The sequence below is a fragment of the Rhineura floridana genome, chromosome 10, assembly GCF_030035675.1.
Source record: "Rhineura floridana isolate rRhiFlo1 chromosome 10, rRhiFlo1.hap2, whole genome shotgun sequence".
Classification (NCBI taxonomy): Eukaryota; Metazoa; Chordata; class Lepidosauria; order Squamata; family Rhineuridae; genus Rhineura; species Rhineura floridana.
The window spans coordinates 14,080,413-14,108,202 of NC_084489.1; the positions used below are offsets into that span (position 1 = coordinate 14,080,413).

The window sequence follows — 27,790 nt, forward strand, 5'->3', positions numbered from 1 at the left end:
ACCAGCAATACGTACATACACTAATATTTTGTTATAGTATTTCCATTTGACACCTCATAAATGCACAATAAATATCTGAGCAATTATAGACATGATTTTATTTATTTCCTTATATTTATAATTTGGCTTTTCTATTAAAATGTTCAAAGCAGCTAAAATATATTCAGTAACAGGCAAAATTACTGCCCTTCACCTTCTGTAGTTTAAATATCTTAATTTAAGATATTTTGGCTTGAACTCAGTGATAGGGTCGGCATGCTCAGTAAGAACCAATTCTCAGTGTTCAAAAAGCCAGACTCACAGCTGCTGGGCTTGCCTAATCAGGGGGCCACTCCCACGCCAGACCTTTATTTCACTTTACAGTCATGGCTTCCCCCAAAGAATCCTGGGAAGTGTAGTTTGTGAAGGGTGCTGAGAGTGGACTCTTATTCCCCTGACAGAGCTCCAGTGGCCAGAGTGGTTTAACAGTCAGCTGCTCTGATTGAAGCTCTGTGAGGGAACAGGGCATCTCCTAGCAACTCTAAGCACCCTTCACTAACTACACTTCCCAGGATTCTTGGAGAGAAGCCATGACCGTCTAAAGTGAAATAAAGGTCTGGCGTGGATGTGGCCAGGGACAGCTTTGGTTTAAATTTGGGTGGGAGGTGCCTGTTGTAGAATAAAAAGGTGGGGGAAATCCTGAAAAAGAATGATACTGTTCACAATGTTTTCCTTTTGGAAAGGAAAGAGGCTTCCCCTCTGCCCAGTGCCCACCCACCCAATCTCCTCCCCTCCCCTCCCCCACTCCCCTTCCAGCCCTCTTCCTCCCCTCCCTCAGGTCAGCTTCACCTATCGTAAGCATGATTGCAAAGGAGTAAATCCCATTGAACTCAAAAAGCATGCAAATTTTCAAACATGTCCTCCCCTCCTCCTCCCTCCTTCACTCTTGCCCCTTCCCTCCCCTTTCCTTCACCCCTCATCCGTCCACTTCCAATCCCCTCCTTCCCCCTCCCCCTCCACATCCCCCCATGGTCAGTTTTACCTATTCTAGCCATGATTGCATGGGAGTAAATCCCACTGAACTCAATAAGCATGCAAATGATCAGACCTGCCTTTCCCCTCTCCTCTCCGTTCCTTCTCCTCTCCTCTTCCTTTTTCCTTCTCCCCTGCCCACTCCAGGCCTCCCTCTCCATGGTCAGTTTTACCTATCCTAGCCATGATTGCATGGGAGTAAATCCCACTGAACTCAATAAACATGCAAATGATCAAACCTGCCCTTCTCCTCTCCCTCCTGCCTGCTCCCATCCCCCTTCTCTCCTCCTCATCCCCTGGTCTGACCAGAAAAAAGTCCAAAAGGGATCTGCTCTCTCTCTCTCTCTCTCTCTCTTTACACTTTAAACTCTCGATTCTCTCTGACTGTTTTGTGTATCACCATGAAAATGTAGAGAGTTGTTAAGCAAGTGTTTCTGAGTTCAGGACTATAAGTTTTGTAAGGTTTTGTTTTGAAATGAGCTTATGGGAAGCATCAGAATGGCATAAGGGGTATTTTTAATTTAACATTGCATAATGCGAAAAATCCATGCTGGCTATAGTATACAGCCACTCTTGTTGCTGTATAATCGGGCAGCTCATAATAGCAGCACAGATAATTAGAGATCATTAGGGATTTCTAAGATCCTTTTAAATCTGGTTGAATACCAATGCAATGGTATTGTATTGGCACGTGTCCTTTCTGGAGGATTGGTCCCAGAATGTGGTGCTGGGGGATTTCACTTGTACCCCACAGCCTCTGCTTTTGGAGCACCTCAAGGTTCTACTCAGTCCCCCATGTTGCTTAACATCTATATGAAACTGCTGGGAGAAGTCATCTAGAGGCTTGGGCTGCACTGTCACCAAGTTGCAAATGACTACCTCTTTTTTCTATCTGTTAATCTCAGGGAGGCTGTGCAACTCCTGAATAGGTGTCTGGAGACAGTCCTGAGGTGGATGAGGGCAAACAAGCTGAAATTTAATCCAAACCAGGTAGGAGGAAGCAGGCTGATCTGCACAAAGGTGTGCAACTGGTTTTGGATGGGAACACTCTCCCTTGAAGGACCAAGTTTGTCATTTGGGACTTCTCTTGAATTTGATACTTTCTGTGGAAGAACAGGCGACATCTGTGACTAAGAGTGCCTTTTATCAGGTAAGGCTGGTATGCCAGCTATGATCCCAACTTAGAGAGATTGGACTTTTTCTCAGTAATCCATGTGCTTGTCACGTTCAGAATATATACTATAATACACTCAACATGGGGCTGCCTTTGAAGATGGTTCAGAAGCTGTTGCTTTGTTTGCTAATGGGTGCAAGGTGATCAGAACATTTGACACCAATTCTGTACCAGTTGTTCTGGTTGCCAGTGTGTTTCTCAGCCCAGTTTAAAGTGCTGGTTTTTACATTTAAAGCCTTAAATGGTTTGGGACCTGAAGGACCACCTATATCAGTACTTGGCTCCTGCTGGGAGAAAGGGTGGGATATAAATCAAATCAAATCAAATAAATAAATAAATAAGATCTGTCTACATGCCTGCTTGTCAGGAAAATCTGGCTGGTGGGCCCCAGATTGTGAAATTCCCTCCCCAGAGGTGTGTACAGCTTCCACATTGCCAAAGTTTAAGCAGATCCCAAAATTTTCTCTTTTGGGCCACTTTTTCTTAAAGTAGCCAATGGAGAACCTCCAGCCCACGGGCCTAATTATATTCTTCAACCATACCCACCTGCCCTACACCTGACTTCATATATGGCATCAGGTGTGGGACAGGTAAAGACATCAACAAAAAGCAGGCTTTGAATATGTTGTCAATCAGCTGATTGCAGGCAGCCAGCAACCCCCAAGCCTTTGCCTGCGCAATTTGATTTCAGACCCCACCCATCAAAATGGCCCATAAGGGTTCAGGGAGATCAGGACCTGCCCTTCCATCCAGATACTGTTTCCTACCACATCTTAAAGATTACTCTCTCAGAGGATTCTGTTGGTTGTGAGATAATTTACATTGTTGTTTGCAAACTGTTTTAACTGGCCTAGGTTTTTAAAGGATTATTAATGCTGTTGCCAGGGCTATGTGCTAGATATTATATTTTATGTATGTACTGTTTTATGATGTTGTGAGCTGCTCTGGGTAGGCTTCGCCCAGAAGGGCAGCATACAAATTAAACAAAAATTACTAAAAGCGTGTTAAAGTTGAACAAAAATGGCCAACACAGCTACATGCATGATGAAAAATATTTAAAATGTGATTAGCAAAAACTAGTTAAAACAGCTAGAAGCAACAGTTGAAAAAAAACCCCACAGTGAGGTTGCCAGACACTGCCAAACTCCTATCAGGTTAAAAGCCTGTCAAAACTACATCAAAGAGACATTCCAAGGCAGGGAGTCCCTGTCTGGTGTACTTACCAACCACACCACAGAGGACTTTCCCAGTTAATTAGGGGAGAAGGTGGTCTTTTAAGTGTGCTAGACTCAAACTATTTAGTGAAGGGGTGATGAACCTTTTTGCTGCATTCCTTTGCATGTCGGTGGTGGATGGGATCAAACCACCAGTGGGTGGGGCTACAGCCCAAAGTGGACAAGCTTATTTCTTTCACTCCCTTTTTCACCGCCCCCTTCTCTCTCTTTCTTTCACCTCCCAGCTGGCTGCTACAGATCACTCTTTTCACCTGAACTAATCAGCTGCTAAGGGCTTTGCTCCTCTCCTCCTTGCATCACTTCATTCTTTTCAACCTTTCTCCTCTCCTAACTTCCTCCTTTCCCCCAAGTCACATGAAATTAGGCAGAGGGCCACAGGTTGTCTGCCCCTAATTTACAACTTTAAAGGCAACAACAACCAACTTTGAATTAAGCCTGGAAGCAGACTGAAAACTAGTGAAACTGGTATAAAAACAGAAGCACTGGCTGTGGTCTGGAGTTTTTCTGGAGAAGCAACTGAACACTCGTCAAAGACAATCCCGCATAGAGTGTGTTCTAGTAGTCCAATTCTCAAGGTAGCTAAGGTTGTGTGACTTTGGCCAGATCCACCTTCTCCAGAAAGGGACACAGTTGGCACAGCAGTCCGAGCAAACCACTCCAGGCCACAGCTGCCACCTGCATATCCAGGAACAAAACCAGGTCCAGAAGTATCCCCAAACTGTGTACCAGGTCTACAAGGGATCCATATCCACAGCAAGTTAAACTCCTGCCTCTAGATCAGCCATTTTACTGACCAAGAATTAACACAGGAACCTGCCTTAAACAAAGTCATATCATTGATCCATCTAGCTCAGTGTTGTCTACACTGACTGGCAGCAGCTCTCCATGCTTTCAGTTAGAGAACATTCCCAGACCAACCTGGGGATGCTGGAGATTGAACCTGGGACCTTCTGGATGCAAAGCAGCTGTTCTACCACTGAGCTACAGTCCTGCCCCATTAGGTTTATGAGCTCACAAATTAACTCCAAACAAGTTAAGCCAACTGTCAGCCTCAGAACATTAACGGTTACCAGCAGTGTAGTGGCAAATTCAGAAGTGTAACGCCCCTTCATGATAGTCACAACCATGCCCCTCCCATCCTTTTGTTGTGTTTTGCTGCTGGGTTGAGAATGAAAACCTCGTTAATGCCTTCTTCCACAACAACAGACATCCCTAGGAGCCAATCAGCATGAAAGAAGAGACTATTGGCTACTGAGAAGAGTCTTTTCAATGGCTGACTTACCTCCGTTCACTCTGATTGGTTCCAATCAGCAGGACAGGAGAAGCAAGAATGTTAGAAGGTTCTTCTCAGTAGCTAATATGCTCCCCTTTCATGCTGATATCTTGTAGGATATTGGAGACATAGGGACCCTGCTCCCAAAAAAGTAAAGGGTCTAAGACACACACCCCTTGAGTCCCTGGACGACTACTGTTACATATTCAGAGGTCTCAATACATCTTAAAACAAATCCCCTAATAAACCTTGCTGGAATAGATGCATCTTCACTGCTTGCCAAATGCAGAGCAGTTAGAGGCAGATGTACTTCCCTCATGATTCACATCAGAAATATATATATATATATATATACCTTGTGTCTAAACTGAAGGACAAGATCTCGTGGAGACAGACCTAAAATACAGAGGGCAAAACAGCACATCTTAATAAGAGTAAACAGCTCTTATCTCCTGTTTATTATAAATATGGAGAAACCTACTGGAAGCAGAATTAAAAGATTTCATATTATTTTTCCAGTACTTAGGAATTAGAATCTGTGCGAACTATTTGTTTCACTGACCACAAGGGTCAACTGGATTTTAACTACCAATAATAGTTGCCTTTTCCTATTAAAACCAGGTGGAAGGAACATTATATGACATTTCTCTTGTTAATATACTTTTAATGATCCACTCATTTTTCAATAAACATAATTCTGAACAAGCATTTGAGCAGCTCACCTCACACAGTAACCAAAATGCCAAGCATCCCACAAAAAAGAGAAAACTGATGGGGTTTATGGGGCCATACGATTACCTCGCTCCATGACTGATGGGAAAAGTAATCATAATAATTAGCACATTATTCAGGCACATATTCAGACACATTAGACTTTAATACAGATAAAGTACTTTAGGAAACAAAAATTGAACAATTATGTTATTTAGTAAATACTGCTTACCAAGATAAACTTGTGATCCTTCCAGGGAGCTTCCTCCTAAAGAGCTATTCATATGCTCATAAAGTTCCTGAAAAACCATAAATTTTTAAAGCACTAAAAACACTTTTTAAAGTCAGCTACCAGAAAATAAATGAAACTGCTAGTGTACTACAAGGATCTACCAAAATACTACTCCTAAGAGGTCTGACATTATTTTCAAGAAGTCACTAAAGACATAGACATCAATCTGATGGACTCCTGGAGGCTTGGGATGGGACCCAAAGAGCTCCTTTTGGTAAAACCCAGAGCTACCATGAACCCATTTTTTTATCCTTTTTATATGCCACACCATAAATGGCATTTGAAAATCCTCACTTCTAGTTTGCAATGGGGTATGGGGAAAATGCAGTTTTAGAAAGACAACACAAAACTTCTTTGAGTATGCAGAACAAGTTGCTTGGTTCATTCTAGGATTCTTTGTACTAAGTCAGACCCCTGGTCTACCTAGTGCAGTTTACACCAGAGGTGGGCAGAAGAGATCTACTGATAGATTTCTGGGTAATTTGCAGTAGATCAGCAAGAATTTCTGACTCCCAAGTATCAAACAATGGTAGAAACAAAATGAATGTTTCCTCCTCTCTGCTGAAATGAAGGAAGCTTGGGGTAACCAGGAATGGATTTGTGTGTGGAAGGACTGTGACTTCCATTTAGTTCTGGTCCTCAAAACAAATTCCTGAGCTCATAATTCTTTAATTCTAAGTATGTGTCTTTTGCACCAGGTGGACCTCAAGGTTCTCGTAAAAAAACAAAGATTCCACAAGTCTGGCTGGTATGGCCACGGTCTATACCAGTGATAACCAATGTTTTGCCCTCCAGATGATGTTGGACTCCAATTTCCAGCAACACCAGACAGCATGGCCAACAATCAGGGATGATATGAGTCCAACAATATTTAGAAGGCACAGATACTGGCTACCCCAATGACTGACCAGCCATAGCTCCCCAGCATTTTAGGCAGGAGCCTTGCCCATTCCTACCTGGAGATGACAAGAATTGACCCTGGGACCTTCTGAAGGTAAATTATGTAAGCTAATGGCCTTCCTTTCTACCTTTCTATGGACTCCAATGAGTTCACCTATTCCTCTTTCTGCACTGGCTTCCCCATGCACTTCAACTGAAAAGGAAGTTATGCAGGTGGAAATGAAGGGCAACTTTAACCTTGCTGAAGTTTAGCAATCAGATACATAATAATGAAGTTCTTCCATCATTCATAGATCAATATCACAAGACAGCCCAAACATCTGTAACCTTTTACAAAGTTTTGGGACTTTGTATACTGAAAACTTACCTTAAGTATTGAAATTTGTGAGAAGTCTTTTTCTTCAAAATAGGCATGTGTAATTAGCTGCAGCTTAGCTTGGAGTAGCCCATACAGAGGCTTGCAAGACAAACACATCATCATGTTACATCAAGATAGGCAGTCAAGGACACAAACAGTTGTCCTTTGTAACATATTATACACACTAGTATCTGATTATTCTGTACATTCCTCAAAAAATATTGCATTAGGTAATAGTTAATTTATAAAGATTGACTATGTCAGTCATTCTGTTCAGCAACATCCTGCTTTCAAAAGACAGCAGTTGTCTATTACTATGATAGTGTTCCTATCCAATCATAGTAGTATGCTATTACTCAAAGTCTTAAATAATAGTATGTTAACATATAGACATGATAGGGCTACCTTGCTCCATTTGAAAGCCAGTGTGGTCACAGTGATGGTCACAGTGTTGGAGACCCAGGTTCAAATCTAAGGTTCAAGTCAGTCATAAAGCTCACTGAGTAAGTCTGGACCAGTCACTGGCCCTCAGTCTAACCTACCTCATAAGGTTGTTGTGATAAAATGGGGCAGGAAGAACCATGAATACTGTTTTGAGTTCCTTGAATAAAAGTGCAATAAAAATGTAAAAAATGAATAAAATAAATATTTTTTTTCTTGCCCAAGTCAATTTCTTCATACAGAATCTCTTTCTCTCCTTATGGAATTTGACTCCAGAATCTAACTTTGAATGTCATGTACATGTTCATAAAAAGGATTTCACATCAGGTAGCTGTTACATCAGATGGTCTTGTTAGAGGCATCTTGGGAGAGACCTTGTTGTTCAGGGAGTTAATGTGGCCTAATAGATACATCGTCTTTACTGGGTCTCAGACTGGGAACTGGGCAGATCACACTCTAGACTCAGTTTCCCAGCTGTACAGTGATGGGTCACACAGATTTCAGGGATGATAAAGAGTTTAATGTACTTTAAACAGAAGTGCTATGTGTCCTAGTACAAAAAAAATATTCTGGGAGGTATTACATTAGAAATGCTCTTGCTTAAAAGCTTGCAGACAGCATTTCTCTATCAGAATACCATTTTGAAATAATGCCTTTGTCTTGGCTTTCAGTACTTACTTTTCAATAACAGTGTGCCTAATGTGAAAGAGAGTTCCCAAAAATAAACTGTTTTTTAGACATGCCACTGTCTCTTACCAGCTGACTTAGAACACAGACACTTTTTTGTACTGTTTCTCGGGTAATATCTGCTTGCCGTACTTTCAGAGCCTTTTAAAATTAATAAGAAAGAACAAGTTTTTACCATATTTTTACTCATAGGCCTTTCAAAAACAAATATTCATGTAGTGACATTTTTCATAAAATCAACAACTGGGCAGTCTACATAAATTAAAACCAGGACAGGCTCTGCCTGCAGGTTCACTCTCTGATCAAAGACAAGACACATTATGGAGAAGATGGAAGGTAAAAGGGAGGAGGGGTCAGTAGGGAAAAGCAGAGTGAAAAGATTTGCTTTTAGTAATGGGAGAGGAGATCCAACCATCTCTGTTGGATCCAACTCCAGTTCTTCCCATTCCTTTTCTTATTTTGCTTTTCATTCCTTTTATGTAGGTATTATTTGCTTGAAACACCTAACATTCCCAACAATTTCTTCCAAAGTGATAGATATGTGGGAACTTCTTCCTATCTTAAACCAATCATAAATTAGGCCCAATTTGATTGTTAAAGACCATACAAGAGTAGAATTCTGTCTTGTACCTGGATCTTTTTAGCATGACTAAGCCACATGGGATGGGGAGACAGGTTTCCATGCATTGTTTACATTTTTGGCAGCCCTATTAGTCATATCAATTTTAATGTATTTATTAATCTTCCACAAGCTTACATGTGAATACATATATTAATTCTGAAAAATAAAGCACACTTTTAGGAACAGGAAGCTGCCTTATAGTGAATCAGATCACTGGTCCATCTAGCTCAGTATTGTCTATATGGTCTAGCAGCAGCTCTCTAGGATTTTAGACAGGGGACTCTCCCAGCCTTATCTGGAGATGTAGGTGATTGAACCTGAGACCTTATGCATGCAAAAGATGCTCTACGACTGAACTACAGCCTTCACCTCTCCTGGGCAAGAGAATGTTGCTGCGGACTCCATCCTTATGGGGCAATCAAGCCTATGCATGTCTACTCGCTAAGGTCAATAGGACTTACTCCCAGGAAAGCATGCATAGGACTACAAGTCTAAAGTTCACACAGGCTCATCCTTGTAACATTAAACCATGGTCTAGAATTATGTGTGAATGAAGTCATAAGGTCAGTTGCTTTCTTGGCCAAAATCAACAGTTCTTACACATGGCGACTGTAAGAGCAGGGACAGATGTGATACTGTCCTATCATTCATCCAAATTGCACAAAGTAGCAAGGGAGCATAGATGGCATCAGGTTCCCAATGGACAGATATGTTGAAAAATATTCACACAGAAAAATATATTTGCTTTGTGTTTCCCATGTTAAAGTATCAAAAAGCATATTTAATGAACAGTAATTGATGAGAGGAACAGTAAAATTACAACAGCCACAGTGAAATAACACAGTTGTTTCATTGCCTCAAATGTTTTATTGTAGTATCCTCTGAACACAAGCAAAAGCAACAACTGCAGTTTGTAGTTATGAAATCAATGCAGAGATTTAATAGACCATGAAGGCTGCTGAAATATAATAGGGCAATGACATTAGCATATAAAATGTACAAGCTAGAAATTCTCAGGAGGAAGAAGGCAGGAATTATTTCCAGGTATTCAAAGCTGATTATTTTAAAGCTAAGATTGCACAGAAAGAAGAAAAAAACCCAAAACAATTTACAGTTATATAGAAGACCTAGTCATCCAGTAATTCATCAAAAGAATGAAACACACATCACAAATATGAAACTCAGATTATTGGACAATGTGCTACAAATCAAGTGTTGCTTGATAGCTAGAGGCATGCTAAGCTGGACTGCAACTAAAAATATATTCTCACCTAACATCTGATACCAACAAAAATGACCATATAAACACTGAATGTTACATTGGAATAGGCCTGTGGTAAATTTGTAATGATCTCAATACATTCCAATAATTCTGCAGATGGATTCTCATCTAATGTTTCTATGTTTAAATTTGGACATCATGCTAAACCAGCGCAACATGAACAAACCGAAGAGGCTTGTGCATTCTCCCCTCCTCCTTGCATGTTACTGGGAAAAATTCAAAACCTTTCACTTTAATTTTTGCTTAGCCACAGTTTATCATTTCATCCAACCAAACTATTGCTCACATAGACTATGGTTTCTTTGAAACAAAGGTCACAATGAAAAGTTAACCAACACTTGCCAAATGTTAAGTCAAACAGTTCCCATGAAAAGAAGTTTCAAATTCCATTTGAAGGCAAAACTAGGTTTTGCATTACGTTGTAAAAACTCTGTTTTTAAGTAGAATAGAATAGTGCTGGAAGATGAGAACCCCAGGTCAGAAGCCACTCAACGAGCTACTGGGGAAGAACAAAGGCCAATTACGAGTAGCGCTGTGACTAATGAAGCAGCTGGGTCAAAGCCGAAAGGAAGCCCAGAGGCTGATGCGCACAGATGCAAAAGGAGAGTCCGGAGTTGTATGACGCACACAATAGGAACATGGAATGTAAGAAGAATGAACCAGGGAAAGTTATAAATTGTCAAGCAAGAAATGGAACATATCAACATTACAATACTTAGTGTGAGTGAATTAAAATGGAAGGAAATGGGACATTTACAGGCAACTACAAAAAATATTTTATGCAGGAAATGAGAAATTAAAAAGAAATGGGGTTGCTTTAATAGTGAGAAGTGATGTAGCAAAGCAATTAGGAGCTTTAATGCAAGATCTGAGTGAGTGATATCAATGAGATTAAACGGGAAACCTATCAACATAATCATCATCCAAGTCTATGCTCCAACGGCAAAAGCAGAAGAAGAGGAATTGGAGAGATTTTATGCAGAAGTACAGGAGCAAATTGATCCCACACCAAAACAAGATGTCCCAATAATCATGGGGGACTGGAATGCAAAAGTAGGGAACAGAGAAGAACTAGGAATTGTGGGGAAATGGGGCTTAGGAGACAGAAATGAAGCAGGAGAAAGACTTATTGAATTCTGTGAAGCCAATAATTTGTTTCTTGCAAACACATGTTTTGAGCAACCGAAAGACGACTGTACACATGGACATCACCAGATGGTCAATACAGAAATCAAATTGATTATATAATTGGTAGCAGAAGATGGAGAAGTTCCATCCTTTCTGCAAAAACAAGACCAGGAGCAGACTGGGGTACAGATCATGAACTGGTCGTATTGAAAATCAGAGTAAAGCTAAAGAAGAACAACAAAGCAATCATAGTGCCAAAATACAATTTAAATAACATCCAAGAAGAATATAAAGATCAAATAAGGAACAGATTTGAGGATTTAAACTTTGTTGACAGAGAACCAGAAGAACTATGGAGTGAAGTCAGAGACATTATCAAGAAAGAATGCAAAAAGACAATACCTCTAGTTCAAAAGAGAAAGACCTCAATGGATGACTGAAGAAACTCTTAAAAGGGTTAAAGACAGAAGGAAAGCAAAAGCAAAGGATATAGTAACACGGTCAGAACACTAAATGCAACAATACAGCGACCAGTACATAGGGACAAAGAGAACTATTACAATAGTTATTGTATAGAAATAGAAGAGGACAACAAAAAGGGTAGAACAAGAGCCCTATTCCAAAAGATTACAGAAATGAAAGGGAAATTTAAACCAATGTTAGGGATGTTGAATAATCAACAGGGGAACACACTGACTGACTGAGATGAAATAAAAGGAAGACGGAAGCAATACACTGAAGAACTCTATAAAAGAGATGCAAGGATGACAGATTCATTCACGGAGGAACCATATGATGAAGAACCAGAAATTTTAGAAAGTGAGGTAAAAGTTGCTCTTAAAATACTTGGAAGAAACAAATCACAAGGAACAGATGGCATACCAATAGAGTTGCTACAAGCTACTGAGACTGGATCTGTCCAAATTTTGACAAAAATTTTGTCAACAAATATGGAAAACTAAACAATCGCCCACAGACTGGTAGCGTTCCACATATATCCCAATTCCAAAGGAAGAGGATCCCAGGGAATGCAGTAATTATTGAACTATTGCCTTAATATCCCAGGCGAGTAAAGTAATGCTCAAGATTCTACAACAAAGGCTCTTACCATATATGGAGCGAGAAATGCCAGATGACCAAGCTGGATTTAGAAAGGGAAGAAGTACCAGAGATCATATCGCAAGCATACGCTGGATAATGGAACGGACCAGGGAATTTCAGAAGAAAATCACCCTGTGCTTTATAGATTGCAGAAAAGCCTTTGACTGTGTAGATCATGAAAAACTATGGAATGCTTTAAAAGAAATGGAGGTGCCACAGCATCTGATTGTCCTGATGCGCAACCTATGCTCTGGACAAGAGGCTACTGCTACATAAGAATATAGAGAAACCAATTGGTTCCCAACCGGAAAGGGTGTGAGACAGGGGTGTATTTTATCACCCTATTTGTTTAACCTATATGCAGAACATATCATATAGAAAGTGGAATTGGACCAAGATGAAGGAGGTTGTGAAAATTGGAGGGGGAAATATCAGTAATTTAAGATAGGCAGACGATACCATACTACTAGTAGAAACCAGTAATTATTTGAAATGAATGCTGATGAAAGTTAGAGGAAAGCACAAAAGGAGGGCTACAGCTGAACATAAAAAAGACTAAAGTAATGACAGCAGAAGATTTATGTAACTTCAAAGTTGACAATGAGGATATTGAACTTGTCAAGAATTATCAATACCTTAGCACAGTCATTAACCAAAATGGAGACAATAGTCAAGAAATCAGAAGAAGGCTAGGACTGGGAAGGGCAGCTATGAGAGAACTAGAAAAGGTCCTTAAATGCAAAGATGTATCACTGAAGACTAAAGTCAGGATCATTCAGACCATGGTATTCCCAATCTCTATGTATGGATGTGAGAGTTGGACAGTGAAAAAAGTGGGTAAGAGAAAAATCAACTCATTTGAAATGTGGTGTTGGAGGAGAGCTTTGTGCATACCATGGACTGCGAAAAAGACAAATAATGGGTGTTAAAACATTAAACCAGAACTGTCACTACAAGCTAAAATGATGAAACTGAGGTTATCATACTTTGGACAGATAATGAGAAGACAGGATTCACTAGAAAAGACAATAATGCTGGGAAAAACAGAAGGGAGTAGAAAAAGAGGACCAAACAAGAGATGGATTGATTCCATAAAAGAAGCCACAGACCTGAACTCACAAGATCTGAACACAGTGGTTCACGACAGATGCTCTTGGAAGTTACTGATTCATAGAGTCGACTTGAAGGCATGTAACAACAACATTTTTTGCTATGCAATAACTAAAACACACACACTTTAAAAGTCCGAGTCTTTTGTCCTAAGAAGCTCCAGAAAGACTATGACCGTGTATCAAAGAAGAGTCTACTTTACTATTTTTTAAGTATCTGAAGTCCCTTCCTTCTGTTTTTTCCTTGGGAGTTTCACCCACCCCTTCTAGAATCAATATCTAGCACCATTACAATGCATGAAACAGATTACAGCAACCAGCTGTTAAAAAGAATTCAGGCCTCCAAGACCCGATGTTCACATTTTGCAAACACCTGTATCAATACTTTGTGGAACTGACAGTTTTGGAGGGCACCAGGCTGGGGAAGGCTACCCAAGTTGCTGCACAAAACTCTTTTTTTAATGTTCACACAACTGCAGTATAATTACCTTAGCTTCAATCTGTCTATAGCACGAGACACCATATACCGTACTTTGATCTCCACTTCTTGGTGGCAAGTGGAAAAACACAGTGTCTGAAAGAGGAAACAAGCTGCCTTACCATTCACTGATAAGGTATCATGCTGTTTCTACAGTGTTACCCTACTTGGTATCACTCTAAGGGCCAATTTGGAAGTTAATGTAACATGCCCAGGAAAAACTGTGTGGGCTACCAGGCAGTACATGGGCCTACATGGGTATTTTGCAATACCATGCAGAGTTTGTTCAAGCTATTTTGCTGCCCTTGGGGGAAAGTCATTTTGCTCATCCTCCAGTGGATCTTTTTATAACAGTTGGGTATGCACCTCAGACAGCAGGGGTAAGGAACAGCTACTGCTTCCCGTTCCAGTTCAGGAACTATAAACATGCTGCCAACGAAGTGACAGGTTAGTTCAAATCAATAGGTAAAACTCAGCACCACCAGTTTGTGGCCTCTCGATACCCTCTTCAGGTCACAATGTCATGATGCTGCAATGGCAACAGAAACAACAACTGACAGAATTTCCTAGCCATACCTCCTTTTGTCTCCCTTCTTTCTTGGCTTCCTTCTGGCCACTAATGAGAGCTACTCCTGTTTCTAGGCCCTAACTTCACTGTTGCCTCAGCCCAACTTTTTTTTTTTTTTGGCCTTTATTCAACTTCATACCTCCACCACTCACTGTTCCTTTGGGTTCCTGCTTTGCATTCTGCTGTTTACTTTATTCAACTTCCTTTAACCACCCTGTCTGTTGACAAACCTGCCTCCCCCTCCACATATGAGAGCCTCTGCATCAGCTACAACTTGTCTTAGTACACTGTCTATCCCTTTCCCCAGGGTTTTTCTTTCAGCCCACTGCCTGCTCTGCACCCTTCCTTCAGCTACTTTGCCTCTAGGCTTCCTAGTCCTTAGCTCCTCTCGGTCCGAGGATTTCCCAGTCCTCAGCAACCACCCACCCATATGTGAAGTTTTAATCTTAGCCAAACCGACATTCGCTTTCCTCACAGAAGATGGGCAGCAAACTATATAGCTTCTCAACCAAATAAAAATTCCAAGTCCCTACACAAACTTGGCTAATCTGTGTTAGAATCTTCACTGTCACAAGTGTCACACACAGCCGCTAGGCCAAATCTGGCAAAGGTATAGAGAAAAGTGATAAATGTGCAAAGAACTTGCTTAATCAGACCTTTTAACAGCAGACTAGGATGGGGCTCGTATCCACCATCTCTTGCTTCCATTTCAAATGGGGAAATGAGTCCTCTAAAAATCTCTCATGATCAACTGAAATTTTAGAATTGTCAGTATTACTTTACAAAGAGCATCAAGCAAATAGCTGGAATGGCAGCCTTGCAATAAGAAAGTACTTGCTCCAGGAACAGCTGCCTTACACCTTGACAGTGAAAGCATACATACCCAGGAGAATGCTTTCGACTAAACATGTCTGATTGCCTTGTTGCTATAGCTTTATAACCATTACTCTTGCTTTTACCAAAACTATGCACTAATGGCTTGTTGCCATAGCAACAGATTGGCCTGCAGCTGTGTTTTGCCTTTGCACTTTGGGCTGCGCTATTCAGAAATGTTTCACTTGGTGCAGTAGAAGCAGGTAAACATTAACCAACTAGTATGCTACCCACTACTATCTTATACCAAATTTGTATACTTGGTGTCTTGCCTAATTTATTCTGCTCTGCAGAATATTTTGTGCTTTACTTTTGCTGCCATAAGGGCTAGAAGTCTGGTTTCTGGTTTAAAAAGCATGCTGAGATTCTCAGGGTGATGAATTATTCAAACAATAACAAATTCCACTCTAAAAGAGGGAGGGCGGGGTGGGTGTCGAGCAGCAGAAGAGGAAGGTGGAAGGGGCGGCTGGACTCAAATAGTCCTATAGACCCCGCCCCGTACACTGCATGTCGCGCTGACATCACGGGCGCGACGTTGCCCCATTAACAGATGGGGGCAGCGTCTTCACCCCCACCTGCAATCATGCCCCGCTCGTCAGCTGCGCGGCGAGCGGAGCTTCGTTTCTCAGGGTGATGAATTATTCAAACAATAACAAATTCCACTCTTGTTAAGCTCGATCACATAATCCACATAGCACTGGATGCAACCATCCCTTCTTACCTTCTTGATAGTTGTGAGCACCATCTGGCAATGCTAGGAAAGGCAAGTATTTCCATTCCTCTGGCAAAGTGTGACTGTCATGGCCTTCTCCTGGGACTAGGGGAGGATAGGAGAACTCAACCTGCAAAGAGACATGTTGTGTTATGTGAACCTTGGCATCAAAATAGAATGCTGACCACCAAATCAAGCAGTCAGTCATCTGATATCCAAGTGTAAGATGGGTAAACAATCCCATTGTACACCTGCTCCTTAAAACAAAGAGGAACAAAAACCACAGGCAGCAAATAGTAGAAGGCAAAGGACCAGGAAAAAGAAAGCAGAGGGGAGGGGGGAATTCATCTGTGGAACAGAAATAAGTAGGACATCACCAGTTCTTCAGACCGTTGCTTACTGTAAATATCCCTCCCATGAAAATGCTAGATAAGTCAAAGAGCAGCTTTCACAAGAACATCAAACTTGTTGACAGGTGGAACACGGGCACGCCGACAAAATACAGAGAATGATATCTAATAATCGCAAAACATACAAGCAATATTGAAGAGATCAAATTTATTAAAACACATTGCAGAATGTATTAGATTGCAAATAATGGGCAAATGCAGATAATTTCTCAAAATAGCAAGGGGGAGGGGATCCCCATGATACTGCCCTTTGTGCTCGCTCATGGAACAAGTTAGATCATATTTCCTGCTGTAAGGAATTAAAAGTCAAGTACTATCTCCTTCCCCTCTACTTTAAAAAAAATAAAACCCTAAAATGGTGAAAAAGTGGTTGAATATTTTACATACAGCCATTTCAGGGAAGGTATTGCTATGTTAAAGTCTGGTAAAATGCAAGTCCTATCAGGTTCTTTTAAAGTAACATGACACTGAAATTAACGAGCCAGACTTCTGCATGTATTTAATCTCTGACTGTACATCAGAGCCCCCTAGTGCAAGTACCTCCACAAGATGGGGGCTGATTGTACTTCTGCCAAAATCCCTTCCAGTTCATCACCTCTGAATTCCACCAAAAATTCAATGTCTCAATAACTCATTAAAATAAAAAGAAATCTGCCTCAGAAACAAGATGGATAAGCACAAAATAGTTTAGTCCTAAACAACAACAGCAACAAAACAGATAAAATTTATTTATTTGGGACACTAATTCAATGGCTCAAACACTACAATGGTACAACAAACATTAAAGCCAGCATACAGTTTACTAACAACAAAGGAAAAGCATGGCTTCAGTGCTCACTTCAAGGGGTAGGTATACCTTTTGCTGAACATTGAAATTCAAGTACTCGAAAAGTTGTCATACAGAGGAGGGCCAGGATCTCTTCTCCACCATCCCCAAATGCAGGACATGGAATAATGGGCTCAAGTTACAGGAAGCCAGATTTTGACTGAACATCAGGAAAAAACTCCTAAGAGCAGTACAGTGATGTAGCCAAGTACTGAGGGAGGTGGTGGACTCTCCAACCCCGGAGACATTCCAGAGACAGCTAGACAGTCATCTGTCAGGTATGCTTTAACGTGGATTCCAGCATTGAGCAGGAGTTGGATTCAATGGCCTAACAGGCATCTTCCGATTCTACTTTTCTATTACTCTATGAAATTGAAGTGAGCAAGAGTGCAAAATTCTTAGATGCAAGTCCAACTATGTTCAATTATTAAGGCTTAATCCCAGAAAAGTGTGCATAGGACTATGACTTACAAGTAGTCCACTTGCCACTATTGCTTCTACTACTGCTATATCTTGCAATATACAAGAACTCTTTCAGGTATATCAGTCCTATGTGCTATATTTACACTACCAAAGCTGCCTGGCCTCGGTGGACCCATGCAGCTCTACTGTGATGGACCAGTCCAACCAATTTAGAAAATGAACATTCAAAATGAGTCCACAGTTCTTATGCTGCCCACTCTGCTATATAGTAATTTCAGGGTAGGAATATAAACTGGATAGAAAGAGATGCCATAAATGTAAGACCACCTGAAGTATTATGCAAGTTCTTTTAGTCTGGCATCTTATTAACTGAGGTTAAGGCCAGAGCATTTTTATATTATTTCACATTTAGTCTTGTCATTCTCCTTTTAAAAATGTATCTCAGTACATTAAAAAGGTAACTTTTTTCTTCAATAAAATAATACATTTAAGAACTATATTTGATGTTTAAAATGACAGATTTATGCAAGTACAGAGTTGCTTACAAAGCCTCTGTTTTATGGAAAACCTGATTCTGGAGAATAGGGCTTCGATATCATGTTTTACAAGTGGAAACCCCTAGTTCTCTGGGGAATCATCATTTTATGATAAATGTCTCAAGACTAAAAGCTAATCAAGAAATGCAAATTCAGCTAAGATTCTGTCACAAATTTTTATAAGTTTGAAATCAGCTGATCTCTTACTCCTTTATGGCATATTCACAAAAGGCAGTTATCAGAATGGGAAACATCAGTGTCACAAGGTAGGCATCAGAGCAGAAATTATGCTTCACTTAAAATGGAGTAATTTACCAGTCATCTTTGAAGAGATTTATTCCATTTTATATCAGGAATGTATTTCTAATTCATAGCAAGGGACGGTTACCCACAGAATGCAGAACTCAAGAATACCCCTGAACTGACAGAAAGCATGTGACCACACTTCTGTCTACCAGGATTGCATCAAGTTGTATGTACAGTTTGCTGTGAGCATAAATTGTGGTTTTGCAGTTGTTGGTCAATCTTCATTTTATCACAATTATTGCTCAGAACAAAAGTTTCAAATGTCCAATTTGCTAATAAATTAAGAACGTAAGAAGAGCCTGCTGGATCAGGCCAGTGGCCCATCTAGTCCAGCATCCTGTTCTCACAGTGGCCAACCAGTTGTCCATGGGAAGCCCATATGAAGGACCTGAATGCAAAGAGCTGCAGTTTCCAGCAACTGGTATTTGGACACATACTACCTCCTCCTAGGGAGGCAGAGCATAGCCATCATGGTTAGTAGCCACTGATAGCCTTTAGACTGATTATTCAATTTAATTGAAGGAGTACCGAACCATACAGTGTGACTGTGTGAATCAAGCCCAAAACAAAATATAGAGGTTTCAGTTTTGCAGGACTCTTCATCAGAGAGAATTAATAGTAAATCAGGAGATCTGAGTGGCTCAAAAGCTTGCATACTCCTACATCAACAGAAGTTAAAATAAAATCTTCTTGTAAATTTTATATTTTTCATTCTTTGCAATCAATGTGGCAACAGAGGTGGTATAACAATGTACTACATAATGCAATTAATGGACTTACCCAATGCATAGGCAGACAAGCTTTGGTCCATCGATTTCAATTTTATTCAAATAGGCTTAGGAGCATGATTGGACTATAACTACAACCCTAAACTATCTTACTAAACAGGAAATACCACTAAACTATGTGGGATCACTTCTGAATAATCATGCTTTGTGTTGGGTTACTATAAAACACTGCAAACATCACACACTGAGTGTATTGCAACATAAAAGAACTGTAATTTTGTATTTGGTGAAGAATTTCTCATTTGATATTTGCAGTAAAGACTGTTTTCTCCACATTCCTCGCAAAAGCATACAAGCACTGACTTGCTTGTGGGCTTCCTACAGGCATCTGAATGGCTACTAGATAGGCCTTGGTCTGATCCAGCAAGATTCTTTTTACATTTTAATGGAAATAAGCCTTTGAAGAAATGGAGCCAAAATGCTCTCTTGCTCTCTAATGAATCCCCGTATCACACACAAAACACTCGAAGGAATCAATTTATAACAGACATAGCAAAATATCTGACACTTCAGTTGGTGTGTGTGTGAGGGAGAAAGAGAGGAGCTTGTGGATTGAGGGAAGCCCAAGGGCAGAGGGGGGAACACCTCCTCCAAAGAATCCCTGAAATTTGGATTCTCTGGTGGCACACAGGCCTGTGGCAGCAGAGATCTCCTCAGCATGCAGTACCAAACAGGACTCTGCCAAAGCCAGGCGATAAAGTAGACCAGTTTGCTGCTCTTCAAAAACTGTAGCACAGATTGCTCAGTTGGGCTTGGCTTTGGTAGAGAGAAAATTATCTTTCTCCTTGTCAAACACAAGCCTACTTAAGTTACAATGCTTCCTTTCCCCAACACCCCTTTTGTCATGATAGGGAGATGGGGAGGCCATCTGTCTACTTTTCCCCTGGAGATGTGTGTTAACAGCTAGTTCCATGATGGGAAAAAACACAAGGGGAAGGGCAGTCCTGAAGAAAATGTGCCCACCCCAAAATCGCTCTGCAAGAAGTGGGATTTAGAGAACTAGGCCTTCCACTTTCCATTGCCCAATCATGTCTCTTAGTCACAACCAAGGGTGACCAAGATACCTTTGATTTTTAAAAATATTATAAAATGGAATATAACAGACACAAAAAGGAGCTACTATTTCAAATCTCATACACTGATTATTATAGACCTGATTGTTTCGCTGTGAAGACTCCTGGTAGTATCATAGTGACCAGGTCCCATGTCATTTTTAAACCTTTTAAAACCATTTGACCTCAATTATTGTAATAAAAAAGGTAGCATAGGAGAAGGCAAAAGTACAACCCAAAGATGTCAGGATGCAAAAGCCTATCCATCTCCATACTGTACTTCTTCACAATAAAGATGTACTGGCTTTCTCACTGGTACTTGACCAAAACCATCTTTCACATCAACTGGCATAACAGATCTGATAAATATTTCAAAATGGGTAATGCAATCCAATTACTGACACAGAAAAACAGCAAATTCTGCAAACTCTTCCATACTTAAATGGTTTTCTATACATACATAAATTCACAATATCAGGAGCACATTAAGTACAAGTATATCAGATTTATTTGTATCTGTTTGAGTCACACAAATGAATTCCTCTTTGTAACTGTTATTTTACAATGATATATAAATAATCAATTGCACTGGTTTGCTTCTCAGCTCAATTCAAGATGCTAGCATTTACATTTAAACCTCAAAACAGTTTTGGACCAAAATATTCCAGTAACCATATTCCTGTCTGCCCACCCCCCACTCCCATATAAGCCTGCCCAGGACCTTCATTTCAATTCTGAGGCTTTCCTTCAGGCAAGTGGGTACCAAGGAGAGAAGCTTATTAGTACTAGTTAGTACTATGCTGCTGGTTAAAACCGTTGTTTGTTTTTCCTTGTTAGTTTCCTTTACTTTAGAGTTATGTAATCCACCTTGTGTACCCCCCCCAAACACACACAAAGATGAGCTATAAATTCAATAACAACGATTACAATAATGTTAAGTCAACTCTGCTATGGCTTGTTTTCAAATTTCAAATTATTCGTATATTTGGAATGATAATGAAGAAACGTTGCTATTTCACAAACTCTGTTCATGACCTTTGCAGGACTGTTTGGATTTATTCTCATTCTTACAGGAAGATATTTGGTGACTTATGCAATCTTAGCTTGCAATTCTAGCTCTAGCTAAGGTTAACATGACAAATGACAAGAGGCACCCACAGGCCAAAACGCTGCTGAGCCAATTGAAGAACCAACCTTGTAACTAAACACGAGTTCAAACTGGAGCTGAGACAAACAATATGTTTTATATTCACTAATAGGCAAAAAAACCCCATGTGGTTTAAGAACTATAGCCAGCAGATATTTCTATCAATCTTTAAAAAGCAGGGAAAATGGGCAGGTATAGTGAATGCACCAGGGGAGCAGGAGACCTGACCTCCTCTCTGAGATATTGTACTGCCCTACACATTTGTCAAAATGCAAACACAATTTGGGTTGGTCTTTCACCGTCCAATCTACCTTCTGTGTAGCTTGGAAGAATTTGGTAACATGTGCCTCTGAGCATATGGTGAGTGGTGGCAACACCTGCAATCAGCCCAAATAACAGAAACAAGACGTGCTGTGCTGATCTTGTTTTAGCAGGGAGGAAGCAACAATATTAAGACAGTTGAGGAGATTGGGTGGGTGGGCACTGGGCAGAGGGAAATCCCCTTTTCTTTCTGAAAGGAAACATTGTGAACAGTCTCATTGTCCTTCAGGGCTTCCCCCACCTTTTTATTCTACAGCAGGCACATGTAGACTCCCAACCAAATTTAAACTAAAGCTGTCACTGGCCACATCCACATATCACTTTAGTCATGGCTTCCCCCAAAGAATCCTGGGAATGTAGTTTGTGAAGGGTGTTGAGAGTTGCTAGAAGACACCCTATTTCCCTCACAGAGCTACAATCTGCAAAAGAGGGGCTGACTGTTAATCCACTCTGGCCGCTGGAGCTCTCTCAGGGGAATAGGAGTCTCCTAACAATTCTCACCACCCTTCACAAACTACACTTCCCAAGATTCTTGGGGGGAAGCCATGACTGTCTAAAGTGAAATAAAGGAATGACATAAGTGTGGCCCCCTGATTGGCCAAGCCCAGCAGCTGTGAGTCTGGGTTTTAGAACACTGACAGTTGGTTCTTACTGAGCATGCCCAGCCTTACCATTGAGTTCAATGCTAAATTTCTTAAATTAATTAAAAATCAGCCAGGCATTTTTTAAAACTTTTAAACTGCAGAAGGTGAAGGTCAGAGTATGGGACAAGGTCAGTAATAGGGTTACAGGTATTCTGTGAACATGACTGATTTTTAATTAATTTCAACAAATTATGAGACTACTGACAGAAAAAAAGTCCAGCAGGATTCCCCCCCCCTTTTTATACTTTGAACTCTTGATTCTCTCTGAGTGTTTTGTGTATTGCCATGAAAACTTAAAGGGTTGTTAAGCAAGTGTTTCTGAGTTCAGGACTTTTAAGTTTTGTAAGGTTTTGTTTTGAAATGAGCTTATGAGAAGCAGCAGAATGGCATGGGGAGTATTTTCAATTTAACATTGCAGAATGCAAAAAATCCATGCTGGCTATAGTATACAGCCACTCTTGGCTGTATAATTTTTGTTCTCAAGAGATGTCCAATATTGCTTATAAAAGTAATAGCTTTCTCAAACTGGAGGGAGGTAACAGGATATCACAGGGCTAGGTCCTGGGCCCAGTGCTCGTCAACATTTTTATTAATGACTTAGATGAGGAATGCTTAACAAATCTGCAGATGATACAAAAATTGGGAGAGATAGCTAATACCCTAGAGGACAGAAACAAAATTCAAATGGATCTTGATAGTAGAGCTGAAAACAACAGAATGACATTTAATAGGGATAAGTGCAAGATTCTATACCTAGGAAAAATAAACGAACTGCATTGTTATAAGATACTTGGCTCAGCAATACTACATGGAAGAAGGATCTTGGAATTGTTACTGATCACAAGCTGAATATGAACCAACAGCGTGATATGGCTATAAAAGAAGACAAATGCTATTTTAGGATGCATTAACAGAAGTATAGTTTCCAAATCGTGTGAAGTACTAGTTCCCCTCTGGTTAGGCCTCATCTTGAGTACTGTGTCCAATTCTGGACACAGCACTTTAGGAAGAATGCAGACAAACTGGAACAGGTTCAAACGAGGGCAACAAGGATGATCAGGGGACTGGAAACAAAGCCCTATGAGGAGAGATTAGAAGAAATTGGCATGTTTAGCTTTGAGAAGAGGAGACTGAGGGGAGATATGATCACACTCTTCAAGTACTTGAAAGGTTGTCACACACAGGAGGGCCTGGATGTCTTCTCAATTGTCCGAGAGAGCAGGACTTGGAATAATGGGCTCAAGTTTGTTAAGACTGCTTGGCTAACCCCATTTTGGTTCAAAGTGGAATCAAGGAGGTGCAAGGCCCTGGAGCATACTTCCCACCCCACACCCCTTTGTGTGACTTGTTGTGTGTTCCTGAGGTACTGTGAGGGGACAGCAAGGCCATCCTGTGAGCAACAAAAATTACGAGAAACTGAAATAAATGTTATCTTCTCCTTGGCAGATTTCCCTCAAGCCTAGCAGAACAATCCCACTGTTCAAAGAAATCACTGGGTTTTCTCAGTGTCAGCTAGAAACACACACACACAAAATCACCTCATACCCAGACCCCTCCTTTTTCAGGGGAGTTGGAAGAGAAAAAGTATCTTTAAAAAAGCAAGGCTTGAGATCTAGAAGTGGGGGGGGGGGAATGGCGATCTGAGCTCCAACATGTGTAACTACGCTGTCAAAGAACTGAATGCAGGAGTGCAGGGACAGAACAGGCAGGGATTCTGTGTCTCGACACAAGCCTTGAGAAAAACAGAATCTCCTGTTTTGGGGCCAGAGCTCCTTCACATCACTTCAGCTGCATTCCACTGCCCACTCCTGGGCCTAGGATAGATAATCTCTCCTACCTGTCACTCTTTATAGTAATAGGGTCCTTTGATCTCTTTAGTTTAAAGTTATGAATGGGTTAGGATATTAATGACTAATGCTGCCACACACCCAGTAATTTTGTAATGTTATTCTTCTCTTTTCTCTCAATAAAAGAAAGCTTTGCTTTAGCCTAGTTTGGACCTGCATTTCTTGGGTTATACATGCACCATTTAGGCACACTTCAGGGCAAAGCGCTCGTTTTATCCCTAGCAAAATATCCCCCTCATCTTAAGGAGGTGTGTTTCATGAGACGTGTGGGTGGCAGGTTCACACACTCAGGTTCCCAAGGACACGTGTCGTAACAAGTTACAGGAAGTCAAATTTTGACTGTACATTAGGAAAAACCTCCTAACTGTTAAAGTGGAATGGCAATGGAACCAATTACGGAGGGAGGTGGTGGGTTCTCCAACACTGGAAGCATTCAAGAGGCAGCTGGACAGCCACCTGTCGGGTATGCTTTAAGTTGGATTCCTGCATTGAGCAGAGGGTTGGGCTCATGGCCTTATAGGCCCCTTCCAACTCTACGATTCTATGACTCTGTGATTCTGTATCTTTAGGGAACTGTGCGACTGAGCGGAAAAGAAAGGGAGAAAATAGAACATTAAGGAATGTATGTTAAGAATTATGAACAAGTATATTTGTTATGTCAACCCATCCTTAAAGTTCCTAGCACATCTTTATTATTTATTAATTAAATTTATATCCCGCCCTTCCTCCCAGGAGCCCAGGGTGGCACATATAGAAAAATATGTGCCAGTTACAGAAACTAAATACAATTAGTTTTCCAAGTCTGCGGAAGCAAGATAGCTAATGATAGTTGTATTACCTGTGGGTCCAATGGGCTACTTTAGACATACTTGTGGGATTTTTGAAAAACAAAGTGTACCATGATGCAAACAGCTTTTGATATTCTTTTCAGTATCAAAGAATGATTTGTCTTGTGGCAAAGTGGTTGCTACTTGGGAAATACAAGCCTACAGCACCCTTGGCAGCATGGAATTAGTTGAGCAGTTCTTTGGATTTCTGCACTGAGCTTCAGCAAAATACAGATAAACTCAGGAACAGAAAACTAATAAACAAAGTAAAAACCCATGCATGTTAGATGGGAAAGGCCAGTAGAATTTAATCACCACACTGATCATCAGTTCTAAGTAACAAGTTGTCATCTGATGACAACAATCACTTGGCTTGCTGTGTTAAACAGGAACTATGCTCAGTTTCTAAGAACAGCTGAACTGCCTTTCTAGAAACAGTACTGAACGGGGACTGGAGAGTTGGAAGGAAGCACACTCTGGCTTCTGTCATCAGCCAGGGAACCTAGGGACACTGGAAGCCCACCTACCCTCTGCCTCCCCAAGAATAAAATCATGGCAAGAGGGAGACCAACTTGTCCCATCCATGAGCCAGACAAGGAATAGCTGAAGGGAGCTCACTTTCCTCTTCCTTCCTCCCTGAAGAGACACTCAGCTGCAGCTCTCCGTTATCCTGGGAGTGCAGAAGCAAGAGGAAAGGACATTCTGGATCCATCAATCGGCCAAACGAACAAGAGCTGCCAATTACTATTCAAGCAGGAACAGCAGCAAGGGAAGATCAGACTGGCCGAAACTGGACATAAATGCTCTCTTATAGCTCACCACTTTATTCTGGCCTGGAACAACTGATCTCTGCCCTGTACCTTTTCTCTCCGCTCCTTTCCCCTTGCGTGTCTTGTTCTGTTTTTTCTTTTGTTTTGCAAGCCTAATGATAGGGCTTGTCTCTCTTCTTGTTTTTATGCAAACCACTTTGGGAGACAATAATTGTCTGAATAGTTGGAGAAAACAAACAAACAAAAAAGTAACAACCTGTGTTTTGGATGGGAAAGGGCAGTAGAATTTAATATTTCCTACCAAGTAACAGATGTTCATCTGAAAGGGCAACAACCACTTGGCTTACTGTGTCAAACAGTTAAATGTTGTGGTCAATTTCTGAGAAATGCCTTCTTAGAAACAGTTCTGTTTCCAATGAGTTCCTTGTGACTGTTTCACACGCTTGAAGTAGGAGAAAATCAATTTCCTAAGAAATGTCTATACAACATGATCAAACTGTGTTGACTTACATGTCAATTAAGTATCCAACAGGAAGAATCTTTGCACAAGTCTGACTGAACTTGACCCAAGAATGAACAAGAAGAATGTAGCAATAGAATTAATCTACATATATGAAAAAATGGCTAGCCTGAGACCAAACATGTAATATGAAGCTTTTCAGCTTTGTCCTAGGCAAGTTTAGTCCCATACAAGTCCCACTGAGTTCAGCGAGTTTTACTCCTTAATAAACTTGCTCAGGACTACTGGCTTAAGTTTGTGAGGTTGTTTTTCAAAATCCATTTTCTCGCTCTTTGTCCATTCATAATCATTATTGTACCATTAAGATGGATATCTAAGTTGACAGATACATTTATCCATCAGTACTCACAGCTTGTTCTGCTACTTCTCTTGAAACCTATCTGCAATTTTGCACCTTCTGCTAAATGTACATTCTTTGAATCTGAAACCCGAGAAAATCTTTTTTTTCTAACTCAATAAATATTCCCATATATAACTAGAGCTGACAAATTGAGTCATTCCTTCTCTAGACACTAAGTCCTGTTGATACCAGACAGAATAATCAAGGCCTCACCCACATAGACAAGGAACAGTTATCAGTATTTATTTGTATTATTAAACAGAGTCAAACTAAAAAGAACTCAGCATAGTCATAAAGCATGAAAAACAAGCAGCCTTAAATCGCATGTACATATATATTACAGTACAGTCTTATACATTTCTACTAAGATGTAAGCTCTGTTGAGTTCAATAGGCTTTACTCCCAGAAACAGGATTACAGCCATAGAGATGGTATTTTATTATAAAAGGACTTCCCAAGTCTCATGGTACATGTATGTTTTTAGTGTCCTATTGTTATTTTATTATATTTATTGTATTGTATTTACTCTATGCTGTGCAACGCCCAGAGAGCCCCTGGCTTTGGGTGGTATAAAAATCAAATCAAATAAATAAATATAAATAATATATTGCAGCTCAAGGTATGTCCTTTTTATTTGCAGATTAAATGTTGTAAAAATGTTGAAAAAATAAGCCTGTGTCATACCCCTTCACTTGATGCTATGCTGAGCTAGTATTACAATCTTCCACTTTATGCTGAGTTTTACTGCCACCTTTATCCACGCAAAATATCATCTGCCTCTCATGCAGGCACTAACAGAAACATCTAGTTGGCCACTGCTGGAAATAGATTGCTGGATGAGAGGGGCCATTGATTGGATCCATCAAAGCTCATGCTATATAACTTAATCAGCAGGGAGAACTCTGTGACATAATGATGCTTTTGGTGATTCATTGCAAACGACAACCTTTTGAAGTTCCTATTCCCTTATTTATGCCTTCCGCATTAAAACTGATCAATTGGTCTGGGAGAGACAGCATGAGCAGGTCCAGAGATAACTATGTTAATTTAACCTCAGACATATCTGTGGGCACATACC

At 40.5% G+C, this 27,790-nt stretch overlaps 1 protein-coding gene across 3 annotated transcripts in view; it reads right to left on the reverse strand.

Moving 5' to 3' along the window:
• The window catches only part of AVL9 (AVL9 cell migration associated), a 52,663-nt gene that overhangs the window by 21,581 nt on the left and 3,292 nt on the right, over positions 1–27,790 (reverse strand). Inside the window, exons 2-7 of one of the 3 annotated variants that reach the window (XM_061586569.1) lie at positions 15,965–16,085; positions 13,813–13,898; positions 8,152–8,223; positions 6,964–7,053; positions 5,637–5,703; positions 5,049–5,089 (exon numbers count right to left, since the gene is read on the reverse strand). In XM_061586569.1, coding sequence (XP_061442553.1) covers positions 5,049–5,089; positions 5,637–5,703; positions 6,964–7,053; positions 8,152–8,223; positions 13,813–13,898; positions 15,965–16,085 — 477 coding nt within the window. Of the gene's footprint in view, positions 1–5,048; positions 5,090–5,636; positions 5,704–6,963; positions 7,054–8,151; positions 8,224–13,812; positions 13,899–15,964; positions 16,086–27,790 lie in introns of those variants that run through there. The other 2 variants (XM_061586570.1, XM_061586571.1) reach the window with 2 other exon arrangements.